The sequence below is a fragment of the Lonchura striata genome, chromosome 1, assembly GCF_046129695.1.
Source record: "Lonchura striata isolate bLonStr1 chromosome 1, bLonStr1.mat, whole genome shotgun sequence".
Taxonomy (NCBI): domain Eukaryota; kingdom Metazoa; phylum Chordata; class Aves; order Passeriformes; family Estrildidae; genus Lonchura; species Lonchura striata.
In genome coordinates, this window is record NC_134603.1 from 64,539,039 (window position 1) to 64,560,514 (window position 21,476).

General features: G+C 43.2%; 1 protein-coding gene across 13 annotated transcripts in view; it reads right to left on the bottom strand.

Moving 5' to 3' along the window:
• Positions 1–21,476, bottom strand: part of LOC110469722 (poly(rC)-binding protein 3) — a 497,662-nt gene that overhangs the window by 14,723 nt on the left and 461,463 nt on the right. For 11 of the 13 annotated variants that reach the window (XM_077784941.1, XM_077784942.1, XM_077784918.1 and 8 more), the window contains 6 exons: positions 21,335–21,463; positions 20,390–20,533; positions 15,585–15,641; positions 15,027–15,102; positions 13,183–13,235; positions 4,954–5,123 (listed from right to left, as the gene is read on the bottom strand). In XM_077784941.1, coding sequence (XP_077641067.1) covers positions 4,954–5,123; positions 13,183–13,235; positions 15,027–15,102; positions 15,585–15,641; positions 20,390–20,533; positions 21,335–21,463 — 629 coding nt within the window. The remainder of the gene's footprint in view (positions 1–4,953; positions 5,124–13,182; positions 13,236–15,026; positions 15,103–15,584; positions 15,642–20,389; positions 20,534–21,334; positions 21,464–21,476) is intronic. The other 2 variants (XM_077784945.1, XM_077784938.1) reach the window with 1 other exon arrangement.

Below are 21,476 nucleotides of genomic sequence, written 5' to 3' on the forward strand. Positions count from 1 at the left end.
TTTCCCAGACTTTTTTCTAATATCACAACAAAAGATTTATGCAATCTAATTATCAGTAAATTAGCAAAAAGAAACACTGAAGAACACCCTGGTTCGCACAGCAGTGGTATCTTTTCTGAGCCTGCGCCGTGGTTACAGTGGACATGACAAAGCTTTCCAGCTGACACACAAGGTACTGCATGGATACAACGGACACATCCTCAGACCGACCCCGCCAGCACCAGGAACTTCCAGACTGACCTGACCTCCGAGCCCAGGGCAGTGATGGGCTCTTGGGAGGGTGTAGGAAATCAAACCACCTTCACTTTAATCTAACTCCACCCATCAGCAGGCAAGATGAGTTTGGCCCATATACTTCTGCTTTTCTGTACAATTTCAGACATTAAAATACAGTAATTCCAATGACACACTGTTTTCTGTATGCCAAAATGTTTGCCTAAATAAATCCTCCCTTTACCCATTTACTTGTTGCAGCTTGTGCACTGGCTTTTGGGTTGGCAAATAACACAAATACTAATTTCAGGATGCTTTTTACAGGTGACCAGCTGGGAGCTATGGCAGCCTAGCATAGAAATAGGAGTATGGGTTAGAAAACCTTTGCTAGCTACAGTTGCATGTGTGTTCCTAGTCACCCCTAGTTGTTGGGGTTGTCTTTTTGGCCATTACTAATTTGTCAAGCTCCTGAGGTGAGCTGAGGAGCTGTAGCAGCTCCTTGCTTCCGGAGTGAAGTGCCAGCAAGCTGCTAGCTGGCCATGCAGAGGACTTGGTGCTTTCTTCCCACACCTCATCAAGCTTAGGAAGGCTTCCCAGCACAGGGTTTGTGCTGGTCCCTGCAGGCTCAGAGAGCAGCTGTAGCCAGGCTGCAAGCTGGGAAGGAAACATGGTCGCCCCACACAGGGCTTGGAAAAGCCTCTCTTTCCCTCACCTTTAGACACGGTTTTGAGAGTAACAGCCCCATGGCTGTTCATTGCCAGAGACAGGCAATGACCAGCACACTGCCTGCCTCGTGCAAGGATGCCAGGGTCTGCCAGGATACGTAGGCAATGGGGACACTGGACTAGAGCTTCCCAAAGCACTGCTGCTGACGGTGAGTCTGAAGGACACCTGAATTGGGTCTAAGCTGGGGAGAGGAGTGTAGAGGAGAAAAGGAAATGTTTGAGCACTGAGCTCCTCTCTTCTCCGCAAAGAAAAGAGGGCTCTTGGAGCACAAACACCTCAGCAGCTTTTCCTGGAAAGCTGGAAGGAGTGCATCTTCTGTGAGGAGCTGGGAGGGAAGGAGGGTGAGTGCATGAAATTCAGACTCCTTTGAGGGAAGTGAAGTTTTGATTTTCCTACCCCAAAGTCTTTCTCGGTCCCCATGGACGAGAAACTCAGCTTTTCTAAGCAGGGAGATTTTTCAGAGAGCTTTTCTAAACAGTGCACCCTTGTGCTGCTCGCCATCTACTCACACTGAGGGGTTTATGTCAAGACCACTGAATCAAAGACTCCAACTCCACTGTACATCCTCAGCTTGGGGATGTAGGAACTACATGTGATACCTTAGTGTGTTTTGTAAAACTCAGTTTATCCAGTTGGATTTTTTTAGTATTACTCGGTACTATTCTGGGATGGAGGTCCATAGAAAGGTACTGCAGGACTCAGTGTTTCAGTGACTCCAAATTTGTCTACTGTGCATTTAACAAAATTAAAAAAGTCCTTACTGATATGGGGGCGGGGGTGGGGGGGTGTTTAAGCCTAAGCTTTTTCCTGCACCAGCAGGGGGAACAGATCCCACAAGGCCAAAATGCTGGTGTTGGTAGCAGCCATTCCAACTCCCTGTCGCTGGTTTACTCTCACAGGTACGACTGTAGGAGTAATTTGCCCTATTTCCCATTTATTACTGATGGCAACACATAAGGTGGGAGTTCATCAGGTTTAGCTGTCCCATGGCAGTAGCAGTTTCCTAAACCAACTGTGGATGCAACAATGTGAAAGAAAGGGGGTGAGGCAGCCTTCATACAAAATTTCACAGTGACAATTTTACACTGTCCCTTTGCAGGCCTGCACCTTCTGAATATATACACTGAAGGCCACATCCTGTATTACCTGAAACTGGTGAAGAGAAGAGAGCAGGTGTGGCTTTGGCAGTCCTGTTGGGTCTGTGAATGAACCTCTCGTAAAAAAATACCTTCAGGAAACTGCCCTTCAACAAGGATCAAGTGCTGATGGCTAAATTAATTTATAATCCAAAGTCAGATATTACACAGAAAAACTAAACTGCAGTTCAATCTTAAAAAAAGCAGGGAGATGGAACTGGGTAATGAAAATCTAGTTACTACAAGTGGAGACCAGTTAACAAGACAGAAGGCTTTACAGGAAAAAAAGACATTTCAGCTGCAAACAAGCTAAGACACGCTCTATTCATACAGAGGCCAGCGCTCGGGTAAGCAATACAGAATCACACCAATACTTTAGAAAGATTTAAATCTCTGTCTTGATATGATATCAATATATTTATATATCTAGAATTTAGAATATACTATGTATATATCCAACACCAGATTGCAATAAAAGTCTTAAAGCAAGCTGATAAATGATTCTATAGATAGCAACTTTGGTTGAAGGATAGCTTAAAGATACACGTAACATGTTTCAGGAATAACGTGGACAGATAACTTTTTACATCTTATTTGCTGAAAAGATACTGGTTTATGCAGAAATACTGGCTCTGAAAACCAATTCCCATTAACAATAGAACTTGTAGGGGAGAAAAGTATCTACCTTATGCTGAATGCTTATATGGCTGCTATTTCTTGTAATTATTATTTTCACATACCAGACCACACTTTGGGCAGTCTAGGTGCTGTACTTGTCTCTTCCCAAAGCTGTTCTATGCCACAGTCTTTAGAAGAGACAGCATCACCTGTAGGAGGTTTAGGAGGTGGCTCCCAGCACACAGAGGCAGCAGCAGCGGCCTGGCCCTGCACCTCTGTCCTGCCCCAGCAGCTACACCTGACTAGAGCAAACCTCCTGCCTGCCTCACAGCTTCAGTCCTCCCCCAATGCAACTGAACTCGCACTGCTGCTGTGCTGGCACCTGGCTGGACAGCAGTGTCTCATGTGAAAGGAGAGGTCTGGAACAGTGTCGCTTTTTAAAATGAAAAAGCCACCTCAATTGCCTACTTTACCTTACAGCTTAATTAGTACACATTACTTTAAGAGCCTTCATTTACAAATGAAGTCACTTCATCTAGATACAGTTCCAACACATGGTACATAATAATATATGGTAGTTTACTGTAGATGATGGTAACAAATTACTTCTATCTAGAAATTTAACAGGAACAAAATATTTTGTTTCTGGTTTCACAGAGTATAATAGAGATCCATGGTATATGACTGCTGAGGAGTTTTCTTCTTTGCAAAAGCATGTTTAAAGACCTCATATAGACCCCATTCCGCCACAAGAACCATTAAACAGTAATCAACAGAAGTGTGAAAGTTCACAGATTTTTCTAAAGTGAGTCAAACAGTTTTGTTCACTAGAGTTTCTGTCTCTGGTGAGCAGCTCACTGCAACTCCATTAATAAGTGCATTATTTTATTTGCATGCTTTAGCTGTCTTCAAGATCCTAAATTGTTATCTTCTGAGATCCAGATGCATGCCATGTGGTGTTTGTGCAACTAAAAATGAAGGGGTCTATTCTCGTCTCGATGTGTGGGGAATCCCTGAACACCAAGAGAAGAACATATCCTTAAGGGTTAAAGGAGGGAACACATTTTTATTTGATTACAGGGCTTTCGGAAGTGACTTATATTTGCTACAAAGAATATAAATCAAGAGCTGTAGGTTGTTTTAAGATTCTGTAAATGGTTTATCTTAGTTTTCACAGTGCCACCCCTATATGTATCTTACCCTAGAAAGCTGCTTTCAGACTAAATTATGAAAAGCAGTGTTTTTGTCCGCTATAACACAGAGCTGCACAAATATCCTGTTCCTCCACTCCAACCATTGCAGTGATGCTCTAAAAAACTGGGATGGAGAGGAGGCTGGACCACAGGAAGCCACAGACCTGCTGTGACTGCAGCTCCCACATAAATCACATACTTTGTACTACCTTAACAGCAAACATAGTTAAACACAAAGCTTGATTCATATCACAGTAATTTTGTGTGTGTGGGGAAATAAAATAAAATAAAATAAAAAGCCATAAAATATATAGCTATTCCCCCTCCCGCACCATATATTGCCTCAGTCCAGCATTTATAAGTAGATCTATGAGACAGCACTATATCCATTGCACTTTCTTCTCTGCATAATTGCAAATAAATTTTAATATTTTTCTAAATAATCATATAAAAACTGTTAAGAGACCTAAGCCATCACCATGGCTTAGGTAAACAGCCAGTGCTTTCATTAATTCTTGGACCAGGAAATGGAGAAGCAGACAGTTTCACCCTGTCTCATCAAGGAATGCTTCTTACACATTTGTGGTGCTGTCTCTGAAGAAGTAAATCCTATGCCTCTTCAGCAACCTCATGTCAGTTTATCAACTCTGAATGGCAATTTCCACTTTGTAAATTAAATCTATTTTGCAATCTGTTTCACTATATTTGCCATTCAGGATAGTAAAATAGGTCTGTGAAAAATGTTTTCCTCTAAACACTTCATGATTTTCATTTCATTTAATTTATCCACCGATATTTTAAGTGGATGCTAATATGAATATTCATATTTTGCAGCTTTTGTCATTCAACACGTAGCTGGAATTGCACCAGGTTAAGCTCCTTTTCATATAAGCCAACAGCAAACCCAGGTTCTAATGATACAGGCTTTACAAACCATTAGAAATTGAGTAATACTATGCAAAATGGACACTGCAAAGCAACTTTCTGGATCTACCCAGGACAGACATTTGCTGGAGAGCAGACAGAGCAATCTCGCAGAAGCATGATCACTTACAAAGCCAACTTACCTTGCATTAATGAGGTACTGTGCTAAGCTGATGTTTGCAGGGGATCCTGTGATTGTAACTTGTCGTTCTGCGGAGCCTTCTGTGGCATTAGCAATCTTGATCTGCGCTCCTGACATCTGCCTGATTTCATTTATCTTACTGCCTTGTCTGCCAATAATGCAGCCTATTAACTAGAGCGGGACAAAGACTGAGATTAGTGCCACAGACACAAGCAAAAACCACTTAACTGCAATCTGTAGTATTGCTAAAAAGACGGTTTTAAGCAGCTCAGTAGCAACAAAAAGATTTTTGCTCTGCTGTTTGGAAGGAATCTCTAGTGCAGTCTATTGGCTCTGTGGTCATATGCCTCTAGAACCAGTTTTGCTGCTACATTAAGTCAGTATCTTATTTCTGGTACTCAAGACTATTCCACTGTCTCCATGGCAGAAAATGACAGCTGCTGTGATGTTGAGAAAACCAAACCACTTGCTAGTGGCAGCAGCAAGCCAAGAGCAGCAGCTGGAAGTCAGGCTGACCATCCACAGCTACTGTGTATGGCTCTGCACCTTTCCAGAGCGCTGACAGCCCTACACCTCCCTGGGTACATGTGGTTCTTGCTTGGCCAGGTACTGTGCATTAAAGTCAGTGGGATTTACAACTCTCTGACTGCAGGCAGAAGCAGGCATAGAAAGATTCTGAAATTTGTCTGCCTTCCTTTACAGAAACTTACCAAGACTCTTATTTTGTGAATAGAACTGAGCCTGAGCTGTGAGTGTGTGTGCATGTGTGTACCAAGGTGTTTCTCCTCCAGCATGGGGAGCCCCCAGGAGCAAGTGGGCACAGAGCCAGCAGCTGATGCAGAGATCTTCTGGTTTCTGTAAGGGTGAGGAGGGGGTTTTGTTCTGTGTTAACGTAGGATGGGTGCTGAAAAGCTCAGCCATGGCCAGAATGAGTAGAAAATGGAAATTTTGCTCTACAGGTCTGTTGATGCTGGGATAATGTTGCCAGTTTTGCAGAAGGATATGCCAAGATGCAGAGACTGCTCTTCCCCTCCCACTCTTCCCACTGCTTCAGGCCCTGAAGTGTTACCCTCATGGTACTGTAGTACTTGGAGTAACTGGCCAGAAACAGATTTCAGATTGTCCACATGTTTTATCAAAAGAAGAAAAACCTCCCAGCGCAATCCTTGCTTCACAGTCAGGGACAAACAGAAAGCCAAAGTGGATACCCAGGTAGCTGAAACAAAGACCAAGTTTTGACAAGCACAAGAGGAGCAGCCATGAAGGGGAAGAAATGGGGTGGCAGGAAACGCTCACAGGATTTTCCATCCTGCTACAACTGAGGGCCTTGCTGAGCTCCCTGTGCTCATCCCAGGGAATCTCTCTCAGTGTGTGACTACACGTGCCAGTGCAGAGGACTGGTGTGTGCTTCACCAGGAAGCCTCTGGCCTGTCTGTGTGTGCACCAATGTGCCTCAGTCTCACTGGCCTCCATGGTCTGCAGGGAGTGAAGCTGGTGCAGGACAGGAGAGCACCAGAGCAGGCGCCTGCTGAGGTCACTCAGGAAGCTGCCACCTGTACGTGCTGGGGGTCCTCCAGTGACGCCCAGCTTGCCACCCAGGGGGGCCAGTGCAAAGAATGTGCCATCTCCCAGCTAAGTTGGAATTAGGTAGTGAGAATTCAGTCCACGCTGGTCAAGGACACTGATGCTGGTGTCTGGAAGAGAGGTTTGGTAACCTTTGGCCTGAAGCTCTCCAAAGTCACCCTTCACTGCTGTGACAACAGAATGCCTGAACACCCTCTGCAAGCTGTGACACAGCCTGTGGCTCGTGCAGAACACACAACTCCATCTGCCATGCAGGAAGGATAGTAGTGCTGGGGGCTTGGGTTCTCTCTGGAGTGCCTTTCTCATTACACATTACTTAAACTGAAATTTGAGCAGTATCTGAGTATTCAAGAGCTGATGTGTTCTTGGAAGAAGTTCAAGGGACATTTGGTTATGGGCATTTGGTTTTACATAAAGAGACCTGCCTGAGATGCCTTGCTCTGAGATGGAATCATGTCAAACTGCATCCAAACACCTCTGGCCCATTTGGGAGAGGAACCAAACCTACCACAGACTATACCAAACCTACTATACACTGTAGTCTAATACTGTACTTGCTAATAAATATAATCATCAGTGACACAGGGTTCAGGAGAGGCCTGTCAGTTTTGGTGTCCCCCAAGGTTCAATACTGAGGCCAGTGTTGTTTAACTTGTTCATCAATGACTCAGATGAAGGGACAGAGGCCTCCCCAGCAAGTTCCCTGATGACACAGAGCTGGGAGGAGTGGGCAACACCCCAGAGGGCTGTGCAGCCCTTCAGAGGAACCTCGACAGGGTGGAGAGATGGGCAGAGATGAACTGCCTGAAATTCAAGAAATGTGGGGGCTGACCTGCTGGAAAACAGCTCTGTGGTGAAGGACCTGGGGGTTTTGGTGGACAACAAGCTGTCCATGACCCAGCAGTATACCCTTGGGGCCAAAAAGGACAATGAGATCCTGGGGAGCATTAGGAATAAATAACACTACCCAGATCAAGTGAAATCATCCTGCCCCTCTCCTCAGCCCTGGTGAGGCCGTGTCTGGAGTGCTGTGTCCATTTCTGGGCTCCTCAGGACAAGAGAGACACGGAGCTCCTGGAGCAGGTCCAGTGTAGGACCACAAAGATGAGTAAAGGACTGGAGCATCTCTTGTGAGGAAAGGCTGAGGGAACGTGGCCTGTTCTGCCTTGAGAAGAGACAGCTGAGAGGGGACTTCATGAATGTCAGTATCTGAAGGGAGGGTGCCAAGAGGGTGAATCCAGGCTTTTCTCAGTGGTGCTGAGCAATACGACAAGAGGCAATCAATGGGCAAAAACTGATGCACAGGAAGTTCCACCTGGATGTGAGGAAGAACCTTTTCACTGTGTGGGTGACCAAGCACTGGGACAGGTTGTCCAGAGTGGTTGTGGAGGTGGAGTCTCCCTCACTGAAGATATTCATGAACCATCTGGACACAATCCTGTGCCATGTGCTCTAAGCTGACCCTGCTGGAACAGGGAGGTTGGACCAGATGGCCCACTGTGGTCCCTTCAACCTGATCCACTCTTTGTTTCACCCACTTTGTGAATACTTGTATTTTAAGTATCTATAATATACACATATGTACATACACACACACATAGTATGTACATGTATATGCACAGGTATTTTGACTCTCTCAAGATTTGGCTGGAAGAGCTCACAACAGATGTGTACCAAGCCCAGTAGTCTGTGTCTGACTGTAGCAGTAGCCCACTCTTACAAGAAAAAAGAAAGGTAAAACAAGAAATTGTCTGACAATTTCTTTTTGAACCTGTTACTCCTTTTGCTGTCCAAGGACCATGGCAGTGACTTGCAGAGCCTGCTGATGTGTTAAGTATCACCATTTGTTTGTTCACCTGAAACTTCAGCTGGTACACCCTCCTTCTTGATCTGTGAGCATCAGGTAAAAATGGTTCCCTCTCCACTTTCTCTACACCACCTCTGTCTGTTTTCCCGAACCTCAACATACCTCCTTGTGCCAAAAAAACCACCATTTCTCCTTGTGTCAAAAAAACTCCAAACAAATCAACCCTAAAACACATGTTCTACTTTTTGCCTTTTTCTAACTTTACTCTGTTTTTGATAAAGTTCTGCTGGCAAGAATGGAAACAGAACTGAGTTGGGAGTCTGGACTCTTAAAGGATGGGATCTGAAGGTCTCCTACCATTCCTCCCACCTCCAAATTACTGATGCTGATAGTTTCTCCCAATATGCTATGCATCTCTGGTTCTCTTCCATTTTTTTTATTTTCCCCGTAATGCTAAATATAAATGCTTTACATACATACATACATACCAATATATCTATATCTATATCTATATATATAAATAAATTTTCCTGTAATGCTAAAGCACTGACAGAGTCTAATAAAAGACTTCAATGCTGCAGAGCATTGACTGCCACAGGAAATGGAAGTTGCATGGGGATTTTAAACACTGGTAAAAAAGAATCAGTTTCCTTTCTTATAATGTAGTGCTTGTAAAAAGGGCCAAGAATTAGCCTCTGCAACTTAGTGTCTGCTGTCAGGAGCAGAGGGGTTGACCACAGGTACTCGTGGTTCCCCCTGGCTCCCTGCTGCCAACACAGCAAGTCCATTTGCTTTGGCAAAACCTCTGCATTAGCTGAGCAAGCAGGTGCTTACAATGAATGAGACTCTTCAATCTCTTTTCAGAAAAATACAGGCTGAAACTCTTAGTTTCAGGTTTGGGTTGGTCTGTTTTGTGTTTTTAACTAGAAAGTCTTGGGCAGAGTACTTTATAGGGGGAAATATCTCCTGAGGCAGATTATAGTTCTTTACAAATTTGCAGCAAGGCCTGGAAAAAGATGCTTAAATACACTGTATCTCTTAAGAACAAAACAATAATAATGTTAAGAAATTTCCTTGACACAACAATGCAAAATATGGACCATAATAATTGCATAGACTTTGCAATAAGCCATATAGAAAACTGAGGAAACGTGGGCTGCTCCAAGAGCATTTTGCACATGTGGCTCCCACTCATTGGCAGGGAAGTATCTGAGGTACCACAGGGAAATAAAGGCAATTCTTCAAGTCTGCCATATCCATCTTGGATGGATTGACACTTCTGTTTCTATGGAGTAGTGATCAGATTTACAGCTGCCTTAAAATGTTCTTGGTGCTTTCTGTGGGGTAAGTTGCTTGTCCCTGACTGCCTCTCCCACATATATGCAAAATATGCCAAATTTTTATGAGATGGATTTTTAAATTATTATTGGTCTGTTCATTTATTCTCAATGGATGTTTTTTGGGGTATTGAATTATAAAATCTTAAGGCATCTGTTATCTACACCCAAGGGTACTATATCTTCTTTCTTTTGAAGTTCTTTTAAGGACTTGTTTGTGCCACTTTATTCTGGGTTTAGGTGAAACACACTTCTATTATGTAACTTGGGCAGCAGTGGAAGGACAGACAAGATCCCAGCAAGGGAAGAAAGGCAACCAAATGCCCCTGTGTAAGAGACTTTGATGAGCAAAATGAGATACTAGATGAAGACCAAGGTGACTTCTGAGATGGACTGGGAGAAGTGTCCTCTTTCTTTTCTTTTTGGAGTTACACAGAAGTTATGAAAAAACCTAGAAAGGCAAATCATCTGAATTCATTATTTGGAGAGGAAGCCTCAGCTTTTAGCATGTGGAAAATAACTTCCTGTAAATTTCTTCTGTTCTCCAGTATCTCTTTGTTATTGAGCAACATTAATTGCAATTGTCAGCATATTGTATGAAGAAAGCAGCATGATGTTTTTACAACAGTTATTAATAACAGAAAAATAAATTTCTGTCACTGCCTAAATGCCAGAGGGAGTGAGGAAAATTTATTTTAATATGCAGCTACACAATTTGTAAAAGACTATTAATATCTATTAATATCTAGCTGTAGGCTAGGCTAAACTCTCATCTCCTCACTGTCTTTATATCTGATATTGCTCTATCATGTTCTTACTGAGGCATGCTTATCATTATCTTGGTCTTAAAAGTATGTAAAAGCATGTAGCACGTGTAGCTATGCACTAATTTCTCTGGTAGCTGCAAAGCACATAGGTATTTGCATGTCTCATGGTATTCTCGTGTGTGCCGGACTTTTACACAGATAAGCACAAATTCTAAGAAAGCTGTGCAACTTGTGCAGTACAGGGGATCCCTGGAGCTGGATCAGGCAAGGGACAAACCAAAGGCAGCTTCAGGGCTCCACTGCAGCTCTGTGCCAGGGCCTGCAGCTTCCTTCACCTTTATCCAGAAGCAATTACTGTGCCACACTGACAGCCTGCCCATCAAAACTGGGACTAGGAGATGCTTATTGGGAAAGCAAAGTCAAACTGCCCACACAGGCTTTTCTGCACAGCTGCTGCTGCCTCTCCCACCCTGACCTCCCTCCACACATAACATCTGATTGATGGTGCCACTGCCTTCCCACCCTGCTCCCTCACTGCCTCATTTCTTCCTGTCTCCCTCATATCCTCACTTCTCTTTCAATCATTAAGGTTGTAAAAGACCTGTAAGATCATGGAGCCAAACGATTAACCCAGCACCATCATTTCACCCCTAAACCAAGTCCTCAAGTGCCACATCCACAATGTCCATTTGAACACTTCCAGGGATGGTGATTCCACCACTTCCCTGGGCAGCCTGTTCCAATGTCTGACCACCCCTCCAGCAAAGACATTTCTCCTAATATCCAATCCAAACCTCTTCTGGTGCAATATCCTAAGACCATTTCCTCTTTTCCTATCATTCACTTGGGAGAAGAGAACAACCTCTACCTGCCTACCTTCTCCTTTCAAGTAGTTACAGAGAACAAGAAAGTCCCACCAGAGTCTCCTCTCTTCAGGCTAAACAACCCCAGCTCCATCAGCAGCTCTTCATGGGACTTGTGCTCAGACCCTTCACCAGCTTCACTGCCCTTCTCTGGTCTTGCTCCAGCACCTCAGTGTCTTTCCTGAACTATGGGGTTCAAAACTTCACACAGCATTTAAGGTGCAGCTTCACCAGAGCCAAGCACAGGACATTCACTGCCCTGGTCCTACCACTGCTGAAAAAAAAAATATATTTTTGGCACTGGGCTGCCTGGAGAGCAGTCATAGTGCAGCTGTGATGGGGACATGGGACACCAATATGCATGGTCACATTGGAAGACCCCAGGGAAGGCACTTGTGAAATTCCCAAGCAGCTCTTGCTACCCAATAGGACAAGAGCCTGTTCTTCCCTCTGCTCTGCAACCCTGGGTATGCACACACAGACAGGAGCACAGAGCTCAGGTGGGCAGCACCGACCTTTTGGTCCTCTAACGCACACCTTGACACCATACACACATCAGAACTCCCTCTCACCACCTGGAGAGTCCTGCAGGCTCTTCCTAAACCTACCCTCATGCTGGCCTTGGCTTTGCTCCTTTAGCAGGAACAGCAAGATGCACACTGTGTAGCCAGAAAAACCTTCTATGAGAATCATCGTGCAGATTTGTGTTTGCTTTCCACTGACAGTGCTGAGCTGGGGCATTTCACACCTCATGGATGAGAAACTGATGGTTTTTAAAAATTTTGTGTTGCACTACAGGACCCAGGGCCAACTTTCTCCCTCTCTTTCTCTGCTATGAACCCCAAAAGAAGGTAAATCAGAAGAGTGACCTTGGATTTACATCTCTGATGGCAAGAACAACATTTGCCTGAAAGTGAAATTAAGAAACTTTTGCTATAAGGATAAAGAAGGTGCTCCTAAAAAATTCTCAACATGAAATGAATTCAGTTGCAAAGCAGGAGCTGATTAATCAGAAGGGAATTTTTTTATACAACAGAAAGATTAAGGAATCTCAGCACTCATATCTCCACTTCTTTGTGATTCTGTACCTTTTTCTTACTTTAAATCATTGCCACTGAGTTTAATAAGGCTTGCACAATATTGTAAGTATCTCTTAAGTAATATAATTGCTATTTGTGATCCCACTCATGCTTCAAAGCTTTTTTTACTGGAGGGGAAAACATCCATTTTCCAAGTGACTCATTTGTAATGAAAACAGAAAAAAGACCCCAGCACTGTCTGCAGTGAAATCCAATTAAAGGGGAAGGCATTTTCATGTGATTCCCAGCCTATCAGTTGGGCATTTTGAACTGTTTTAAGATTCAGCACCATGTTGCTCATCATGGGCATTGGGCCTGTCGATCACAGCTGACCCATAGCTGTTGGAGCAGGAGTGTTTCTAGCCCTTGTTTTTTAAATGAACTCTTATACTGCACCTTTACATTTCCAAAGTAGCTTTCTGGTTCAGGAAAAATGCCATCTTGGGTTAAGTGTGGGGCTCAGTGGAGATGAGCATGGAGGACTCCAGCCCAACACACAGCACATGGGGCTGCACATTCTTCCACCCCCTGAGAGATGAGTTTTGGGAGCCCAGGCTTTCATGAAGCCAGTGAAGCCCTGTAGCACTGTCACCAAGGGGCACGAGAGAGGACAGTCACTCCTGCTGCTGCCATCCAGCATTTCACCAACCCCTCACACCCCTCCCCACAGACTGAGTGCTGCACAGGTTATTCTGGGGCTGGTGTTTACAGATCAGCCAAAGATCAGAGGTGTCCCCTCTGGTGCCAGAGGAGCGAGAGAAGAGAAAGCGATATGGATTATTGGTCCACTTACATCATTGGGAATAGTAAGTTCATGGGAACTGGTTGGAGTAGTGGCATCCAGTCCTATTTAGGGGACAGAGGGAAAATGTTACACCAGCTGTTTGCAAGAAGGGCAAGACACAACAAATGAATTTTTAAAGAAGGAAACATACAGAAAGGAGAGGAAAGAAAAAGATAAAAGAAAGGAGCAAAGAAAGACAGAGAACTGATAGTGAAACAGAAAAGAAAGCAAAGGATGCAAAACTCAGAGGGCTGGACTAATTTTAAATTACTCTTATTTTAATTAACCTTTAACCCACCAAAGAAACAAATGTCACATGAGATTCCATAGGGTCATCATAAAAAGCTTCTAGAAAATGAAGGGTTTCCTCTAAAAACAAGTCTCTGAAGCTTGTTCTAAACACATCGATTGAGAAATTAATGTATGGCTGAAATTGGACCTGTCTACTAGGAATTCTAGAATATGGAAAATTAAAGTGGGTGTCAGATGAACAATTAGTTGAAGAAAATACATATTTATGAAAAATAACAAAAAAAATAAAATAAGGACAAAGAAATTAACCTAAGAAAAACTGGAAATTATATGTAGGATTAGTTGCTGAAGAAATGTTGGGAAGGGTAATTTTGGAAGGGCAATGGACAAAGTACTCTAAGCTGCATACATCTGTTTGTAAATTGGGTGGACAAAAGGAAAATGCTCAGGAAAAATGGAATTACTGTTCTAACACAAAGTAAGATCACAGAAACGTACATCTCACAGATAGAACCAGGAAAAGATTAAGGAACAGGATGTTAATGACAAGAATAAGGGAAACACAAAGCTAGGAAAGGCCATTTAGTATTACTTGTAGGTATTTTATCAGATACATCACAAAGAAACAAAAGTATGTTTTGATGTGATGAATATTTCTCTTATTTTTTCTTGTTTTGGTGTCTATTGTATTATTTGTAGAGATATGCCAAAAATAGTAATTTCTAACTAGAATATACAAAAATAAATATTCTATTTAAAAAGTGACTAATTTTGTTTATATTCAATTATGAATTGCATAAGCTTATTTCACACTGAATATCAAATAGTCAAGTTGCTCACAGAATTTGTGATGTATGTGATAAAATGTTATTTGCCATACAAAGCATGTACCAGTACAGATGCAATTCTGTTCTCTGAAGTTTTAGATGTCAAGCATGTATGTTGTGAAGTACAGTAAAAATGTTCATTCACAGGCTTAAGTGACTTCTCATTCTTTAATCAAGAAATCTCTCAGCTTTATTAAGTAGGGAACAAATTTTAAGTCCTTAAATAAATTTCCATTGCATTTTGTAGCTGTAACTGGGTTATCTAGTAGGAAGTGAGGCACTTGTCCCAGCAGCGATGATTACAAATGCTCTCAAGACATTTGGCTCTACAACAATTCAACTTTCAGCATGTCATAGTTTCTTTAAATGGTGCTTCTGTGCCATGAGAACCAACTGTTTTCCCATGTTTGCGTCTCCCTGATCCATGTCACCAAAGCATGGACAAGAAGCACTCCCAAGCACTTTCCTCAGAACCAACTGGTACATACTGTATGGTCCACAATAACTCTGCAAGGGCTGAACAGAAGAAACTCAGGGCTTTTAGCCAAGGGCACAAATGAAGCAGATGTAATTAATAAAAGTAACAAACAAAGCATGTTTTAGTAATGACAAAAGGAACTGTAACAGAGGTACGGGAGGGAAGAAGAGAGATTAATGTGCAAAAACAGAAGGATTGCTGGTCATTGACCACATTTATTATTAAAATGATGTAATGACCACGGGAAACAAAGCTGTTAAGAAGAAGGACATCCCCAGGGGGTCATGGGTACGTACCAGGGAAACCAGGGGTGGTCTGCCCAAGGGGAGTAAAGGGGGGATGCTGCATAGCCAACTGGTGAAGCTTGGTCAACTGCAGGGCAGGATGGGAAATTAGAACTAACCAATCAAATGGAATTATTTCAGAGCAGAGAAACCATCTTACGTGTTCTAAAACTGGATTAATTAAAATTATATTGAAAAATAAAAGGTTTAATAATTCATTCTAATCTACCATAGAGAAAAAAATAACCAAACTGGTTATAAATGATATCTCTACTGTTATTACATGTAATGGCTATTGTTAATATTAACCAATTACTGTAGAATTACATATTAAAAGAACTCAAATATATCACATGCAAAGAAGACCAAGATAACTGTCATTTGTTCCTGGGCCATTGTACTTTCCAGCAATTATTACACAAGGTAAGAGATGCAGCTGGGCTAACAATTGGCTATAGACCATGCTGGTTGGGAAAAGTGTCCTTAGGCCATGTCTTTATTGCTAACTGTAGAAAGCAAATGCTGCCCAGAACAAATAAGAGGGAGAGGAACAAAAAGGGAATAATTTACATGTGCTGGACTCACGTCTGGATGAGGGATGGCATACTGCCCCTGAATCGTGAACGCCTGGAAACAACAAGCACAGTTAAGACACGGGTTAGTCAGCTGGGACAAGCAGCATTCCTGTTCTCCTCAGAAAATCTTCTCATGCCCCGCCCCAGCAAATGCCACCTGCATTGCCTTCCACACTGAATTGTTTAATTGTCTTGTGCTGCTTGATAACCCTTTACAGAAAGATCTCTGTCAGGCTGCTCATGCACCCCTCGCAAGCAGAAAACACCAAGTGCCACTGCCTAAACTCTGATGATCTCAGCCCTCAGGAGCTCTCTTTAGTCCAGCTCTGTCTGCCAGGAGCAGAGCTAAGGACACTGAGGGGGTCAAGGAAGCACAGGGGCTGGCCAGTGACACCAAGACACCTAGGGAAATGCTGATGCCAGAGCAGCAAGAGGCACAGTGAGGAGGGGACAGAGCTGCTCAGGGCATGCCCTGCCCTGTCCTCCAGCTCCGGACTGCTGCATGTGTGCAGGGCCACATGTCAGCCAGCTCTGAGCCACCTCATCTGACAGCCACAGATACCAAGTGCCAGCTGGGGCACCTCATGGAGTTCATACCCAGGCTGCTGTGCCAGTGGGTAGCTGAGCCTGCGTGCTGATGGCAGCCTGTCCTGCAGTGCCTGGGCACAGAGCCAGTTTGGAGACAGGAGCATCATGGAGACCCCCAGCACAGTGGGTGATCTTCCCAACAAGCCAGATATCCTCTCTCCAAATCCAGCCACAAGAGCAGTGCAAGGGATGTAGTTTCCGGCATAATTTCTGGCAGCACTGGGGTGAGGTGTGGGGGTAAAAAAAGCACTTGAGTGAGGAGGGATATGATGGCATGCCTTGCAACAGCTAGCACAGCCCTTTATCTCTCCTGCTGGTCCTTTTTAACTCTCTGCAGTGGCCTACAAAGAAAACTACAGAGAGTTTATGATTTTCTATTACATATGAAAGGAATGGCATGTCAGAAAAAATGTAATGTGCTTGTGCTTAGACAGGCAGGAAAGCAGAAGGACAAATTATAACATAAATATTTGTAGTGGGAGAATTATAAACAGGAACAGAGCTGATTAACTTAGTTTGCAAAATACTTATTTGACAAAAGGCTCTTAGAAAGTAATGAATCCTCGGCAAACGATAAAACAATTCATTTAATGGAGTTTGCATATTAAAACCTTTAATGTCTCAACTGCATGATGCACATTTCTGCAGCAGAATTTCCCTTTTGGAAAAGAAACATTTAATTTAGTTTTTAAATTAGTTATAAAGCCAGGCCATAATCTGGAAAACATTATGCACATGAGCAGTTTTCATAGAAAAGTGTGTGTACCAGGCTCATTGGGAGGTTCATGAGCAAACATGCATGTGCATCTGTAGGGGACGGGCATCACTGATGGGTTACATATCACAAGAAAAGGTTCCATTCCACAAAAACAAGTGATCACTGTCATCAGGGGGTCTAAAGGAAACATACATTCAAGCAAGTGAAACTTGTTTAACTGTTCCACCAAATGAGGACAACCTCAATGGGGGGTTGTGGGGCTGGGCCTCTGTGCTCAGCCAAGCACAGCAGCAGCTTCAGGGAGGCTACAGCTGGGTCTGTGAGTGAACAGTGGGTTTGGAAACCATGCTTTGGTGTCTGAGCCTCTGTGCTGAACCACAAGTGTTTTTTCTGGTCTCAACTGTATTTCAAGCCCAGCAGAGAGAACATCTTTTACATGGCTGTTTTCCAAGCAGGGGTCTGCAAGCTAGCAAGAACCCATCACAAAAACATCACCAGCAAACCTAATGGAAACCACCCCTTCCCTCATCATTCTGCTCCCCCATACTTCCATCTGTGCGTAGGATGAAGCAAACAAACTGGAGAAGTAACAAAAACAATGAACATTCAGCACTCAGACCCGGTTTACTTGGTTGCTTGGTAGTCAAACCAGAATGGACAAGATGGGCCTTGAATTTCCTTCCCCAGTAAAAACAAAACAAAACAAAACAAAACTAAAACCCAACCAAACCAAAACGCAAAAAAAAAAACCAACCCAAAAAAACCCAAACAAAAACAAACACTAAGAAAAAAAGCAAAACAAAAAAAAAACTGAGAAAAAAAGGTTTTAATTTCTTAGGCTGACAAAAGGTCATTTAATTGATTTAGCTTGAGAAAAGTCTCTCTTTTGGCCCTTGTTAGGGGAACCATGTGTTTTTGGGGCCGAGGGCTGGGACTTGCCAAGCTCAAGCCTGATGAGAGGCTACTGAGACATCTGTCCTATAATGTACTGCTGAGCACATGAGCTATGGATCTGCTTCCATTGAAGTCAAGGGCAACTTCCCTACTGATGTGAGTAATAGCAGGGATGACGTGGTCTGCACATCTCCCTCACTTTAGACCAGAATACTGGTGAGAGACAGAAAGAAAAGCTGCACCCTCTGAGTACCCATTTAAACACCAATGTAGCACACAGGGTAGAAATTTTCCATTTAACCATGGCACGTGCTAAGTAAAAGTAGGGGCCAAGCAGGGCAGTTTCCTTTTAGTTTTGTTATGCAATGCAGTATCAAAGAAGCACAAGATAATTAAAATCAATACTTAGAGTGGAAAAACCCCAACTTCTTAAGGAAAACTAGAGATTATATTTTCCTAATGTTACTCATTTTACTAAGTGTTAAACAAACAAAATCCTTTCAAGACAGCCACAATATAATTTAGAATACAAAAATAACTTCTGATAGCTTAGCTGAAAGGCTGAGTGGAACTAACAGCCCTAATAAAATTTTATTTTTGGTATTAATTTCCACTTATGAAACATGTTAAAGTGGCTTTCCATATTGGTGTCCAAACACATTTTAAGCACTTCCTTAAAAATTCTACTTAGTCAGAGCACACAGAAATTCAAAGCACACAGAAGGTGTCTGCTTCTTACACTTTCTCACATCAACATGGTTGCATTAGAAAAGTGAGAACACTTTTTTAACTGATAAAACTGAAGATGACAAGAGCTATTAGACCTGAAAATAGGATACTTTCAATTATTTATACAAACCACTCAGCACCCTCTAGCAAACAGTTTCAATGCTTTTGAGTAATCATATCCAGTCTTTGAAGGCAACGGCAATTACCACTCTGGTAGAATGGGCTGCTGCACATATATACACACACACATTTCTTACAGGAAAGCACTGCAGTGTAAACTTACACATATGGAGTAAATTATTCTGAACTTTCAGTCATAGACCAGTTTCTGGCACATTATTTTACATTTCAATTCAGCTTTGGACACTAAGGAAGCAGATTTCTTATTTTGATGACAAGTAATAGAAGTAGGCCCAAACATGATGACAGCTACTACATCCAGATTAGAAAAATCTGGATATACATCAGAACAAATCATTAGAGAAAAGAAAGTAAAACTCTGAGACAAAAAAAACAAAATCAGAGGCAGCTCATGACAAGGGCTGTCAGAAGCATTTTGGCATATGCTTGGGAGGCGTGTGCTGCTGTGCAGGAGATTCCCTTACACACCAGCAGATTGTGGTGGAAACAGGTTGTCACACTAACAATGCCAGCAGCAACTTGGGCACCCAGCTCCACCAAGAACTCCGTGTCCAGCTTCTCATATGATCTCCAAGTTGCCCGAGGTGGGACACAGTCTGTGCCATCAACCCACCCTGTGACAGGGTGATGACCTTGGATGGGCTGATGGGGTGGGTTCCACCATGCAGGTAATTGGTAATTGCTTAAAAAGAGACCTTGGCATCACCTTGGGGAAAGGATCTGGTTGGGTGGGGGTGCCTTACTGCCAGAGGGGCTTTACATATGTTAACCCTGAGTAGAGAGATGTCTGCCTTCCTCTAGGCTGGGTTTATAGGGTCGATTTCCCCTTGAGTTAGGCAGGGCTTGCAGCATCTCACTCCTCCACCACTGCTCAAAGCTTGGCAGCTACACTGGTCCCCTTGTGACCCTCCCATGTTGTTTTTAGGATATTTATCAGCTCTGTTAATCACTGGCTCTTTAGTGAAAGCTGCATTCCCCCTGCAATGGATGATGGTAGAGCATTCCTGTTATGCCTCTGTCATACGCTGCAGACCCATTTCAGACATTACTAACAGACACAGAAGAACCAAATGCATGCGGGTCTTTAAAGGCAGATGAGATACAGCCTGAATGATATAGCTTAAGGTGAAAGACGAGTCATCAGAACATCTTTACATTAAAAAAACCCAGGAATGCTGTTCTTGTGTTATCAATCAGGCTGTTCCACACCGTGGTTTGGTAGGTCTACACTTGCATGTAAGTAGTTGTAGTCACCTCAGAATTACACTGCTACTTGGTCCTGAGGGACTACAAGCAATGGAAATTATGTGTGTGTGAATCCTTACTGCAAAATGCATTATTTGGTCCCAAAAAGTATGAAAACTATGAGAGAAAAATTAAACTTTTCATTAGCAGAAATGTCCTGCTGTTTCATCACCTCTGAAAATTGACTAAACTGCTCATACTGCTAGTGAAGCTGCAAGTTAAGGAAAAAAAGCCCTCAACCACTACAATAAGCAGGGCTGCCCCACTCAGTGAGCTCCTGATTTGGACACCTCTCAATCTGCAGAAGGGCAAACCTTTATTAATTACAGAAGTTAATGTCAAATCTTGGTAAAATACCAGGTTGTCACAATTTTGCGTAAAGTCTGCAATGCAGTGTTCTCCTGTCCTGCAAACTGTAAGCACACACAGTAGACAAAGCACATCAATACTATACCAGGCAAGAAAGAGTAAAAGTTGAAACTAACAGGCGCTGGCTGAGGCTGGGCCAGGACGGTGTGGTTTCCAGCTGAAGCCAAAATGGTGTCTGCTCTTACCTGGCCACCTGCAAAAATGATAGGTGCAGAGGCAGGTTTGGGACGGTAGGGGATGGTGGCACCTTTGGGTGGGGACTGCAGACAAAAACACAAAGCAGTCAAAATGTGAAACGAACAAGAGCTTGTATAAAAAAGATATCTCTTTTTATAAATATTGGTCACCTCAGACAACAAGGCATGCAGATAACCCAGCCCAGCCCACCCTACCATCTACCCCATCAGACCAAAAGCAAGCTAGAGGCCTCCTGTCTGGGATTCAAGGGAAGAGCTGAGGACCTGAGTGCATGGCCAAAACAAGGGAATGGTGACACTTGTGGTTTCATTACTGCCACTGTCAGATGAAGCTATGAAGCTTCATTAAGCATGTTAAGGCATTTTAGGAAACACGGCCACAATTTTGAAAATGGTCGATGGCTTGGAAATTATGGGCATTTTCAGCAAGGGTTAAAATGCCCAGATTTTTATATAAATTTATTTTCTGTATCAAATGTAAGGGCTAAAACACTGCCATCAAGATGTTAATTATTGGTCTGATGCAATGGCCTGGCCCTAAGGAAGCAAGAAGTCCTGGCTGGTCAGAATTATTTCTGTTTTAAACAAGAGGTGGATGTTTTCTGCCCTATTCTACATCAGAATAAAATGTGTTTCTTTCAGAATGACTGCAGCTCTGTTCTGGATGTGGTTGTTGTTCAGCAATGTCATGACAACCTTTGACTGCTAAACCTTGCTGCAAGAGGCTCTCAAACACCAGGAGAACAGAGCCACTGGAAATCCCTGGCACAGGAAGGGCAAGCAGCACCTCAGGGGAACCCATGGCAATTGACAATTATTAATAATGTGTTTGAGTGTCTCGTGAGTGAGAAGGTGCCCACTTACCTCCAGCATGACCACGCAGATCTGCTTCACACACTGGATGATGGCGTCAGGAGTGCCGGATATGGTCACCGCGCGCTCCGTCGAGTTGGGCAGCATGTCCCCTGCCACCTGCACCTGGGCCCCTGTGGACTTCAGCAGAGAC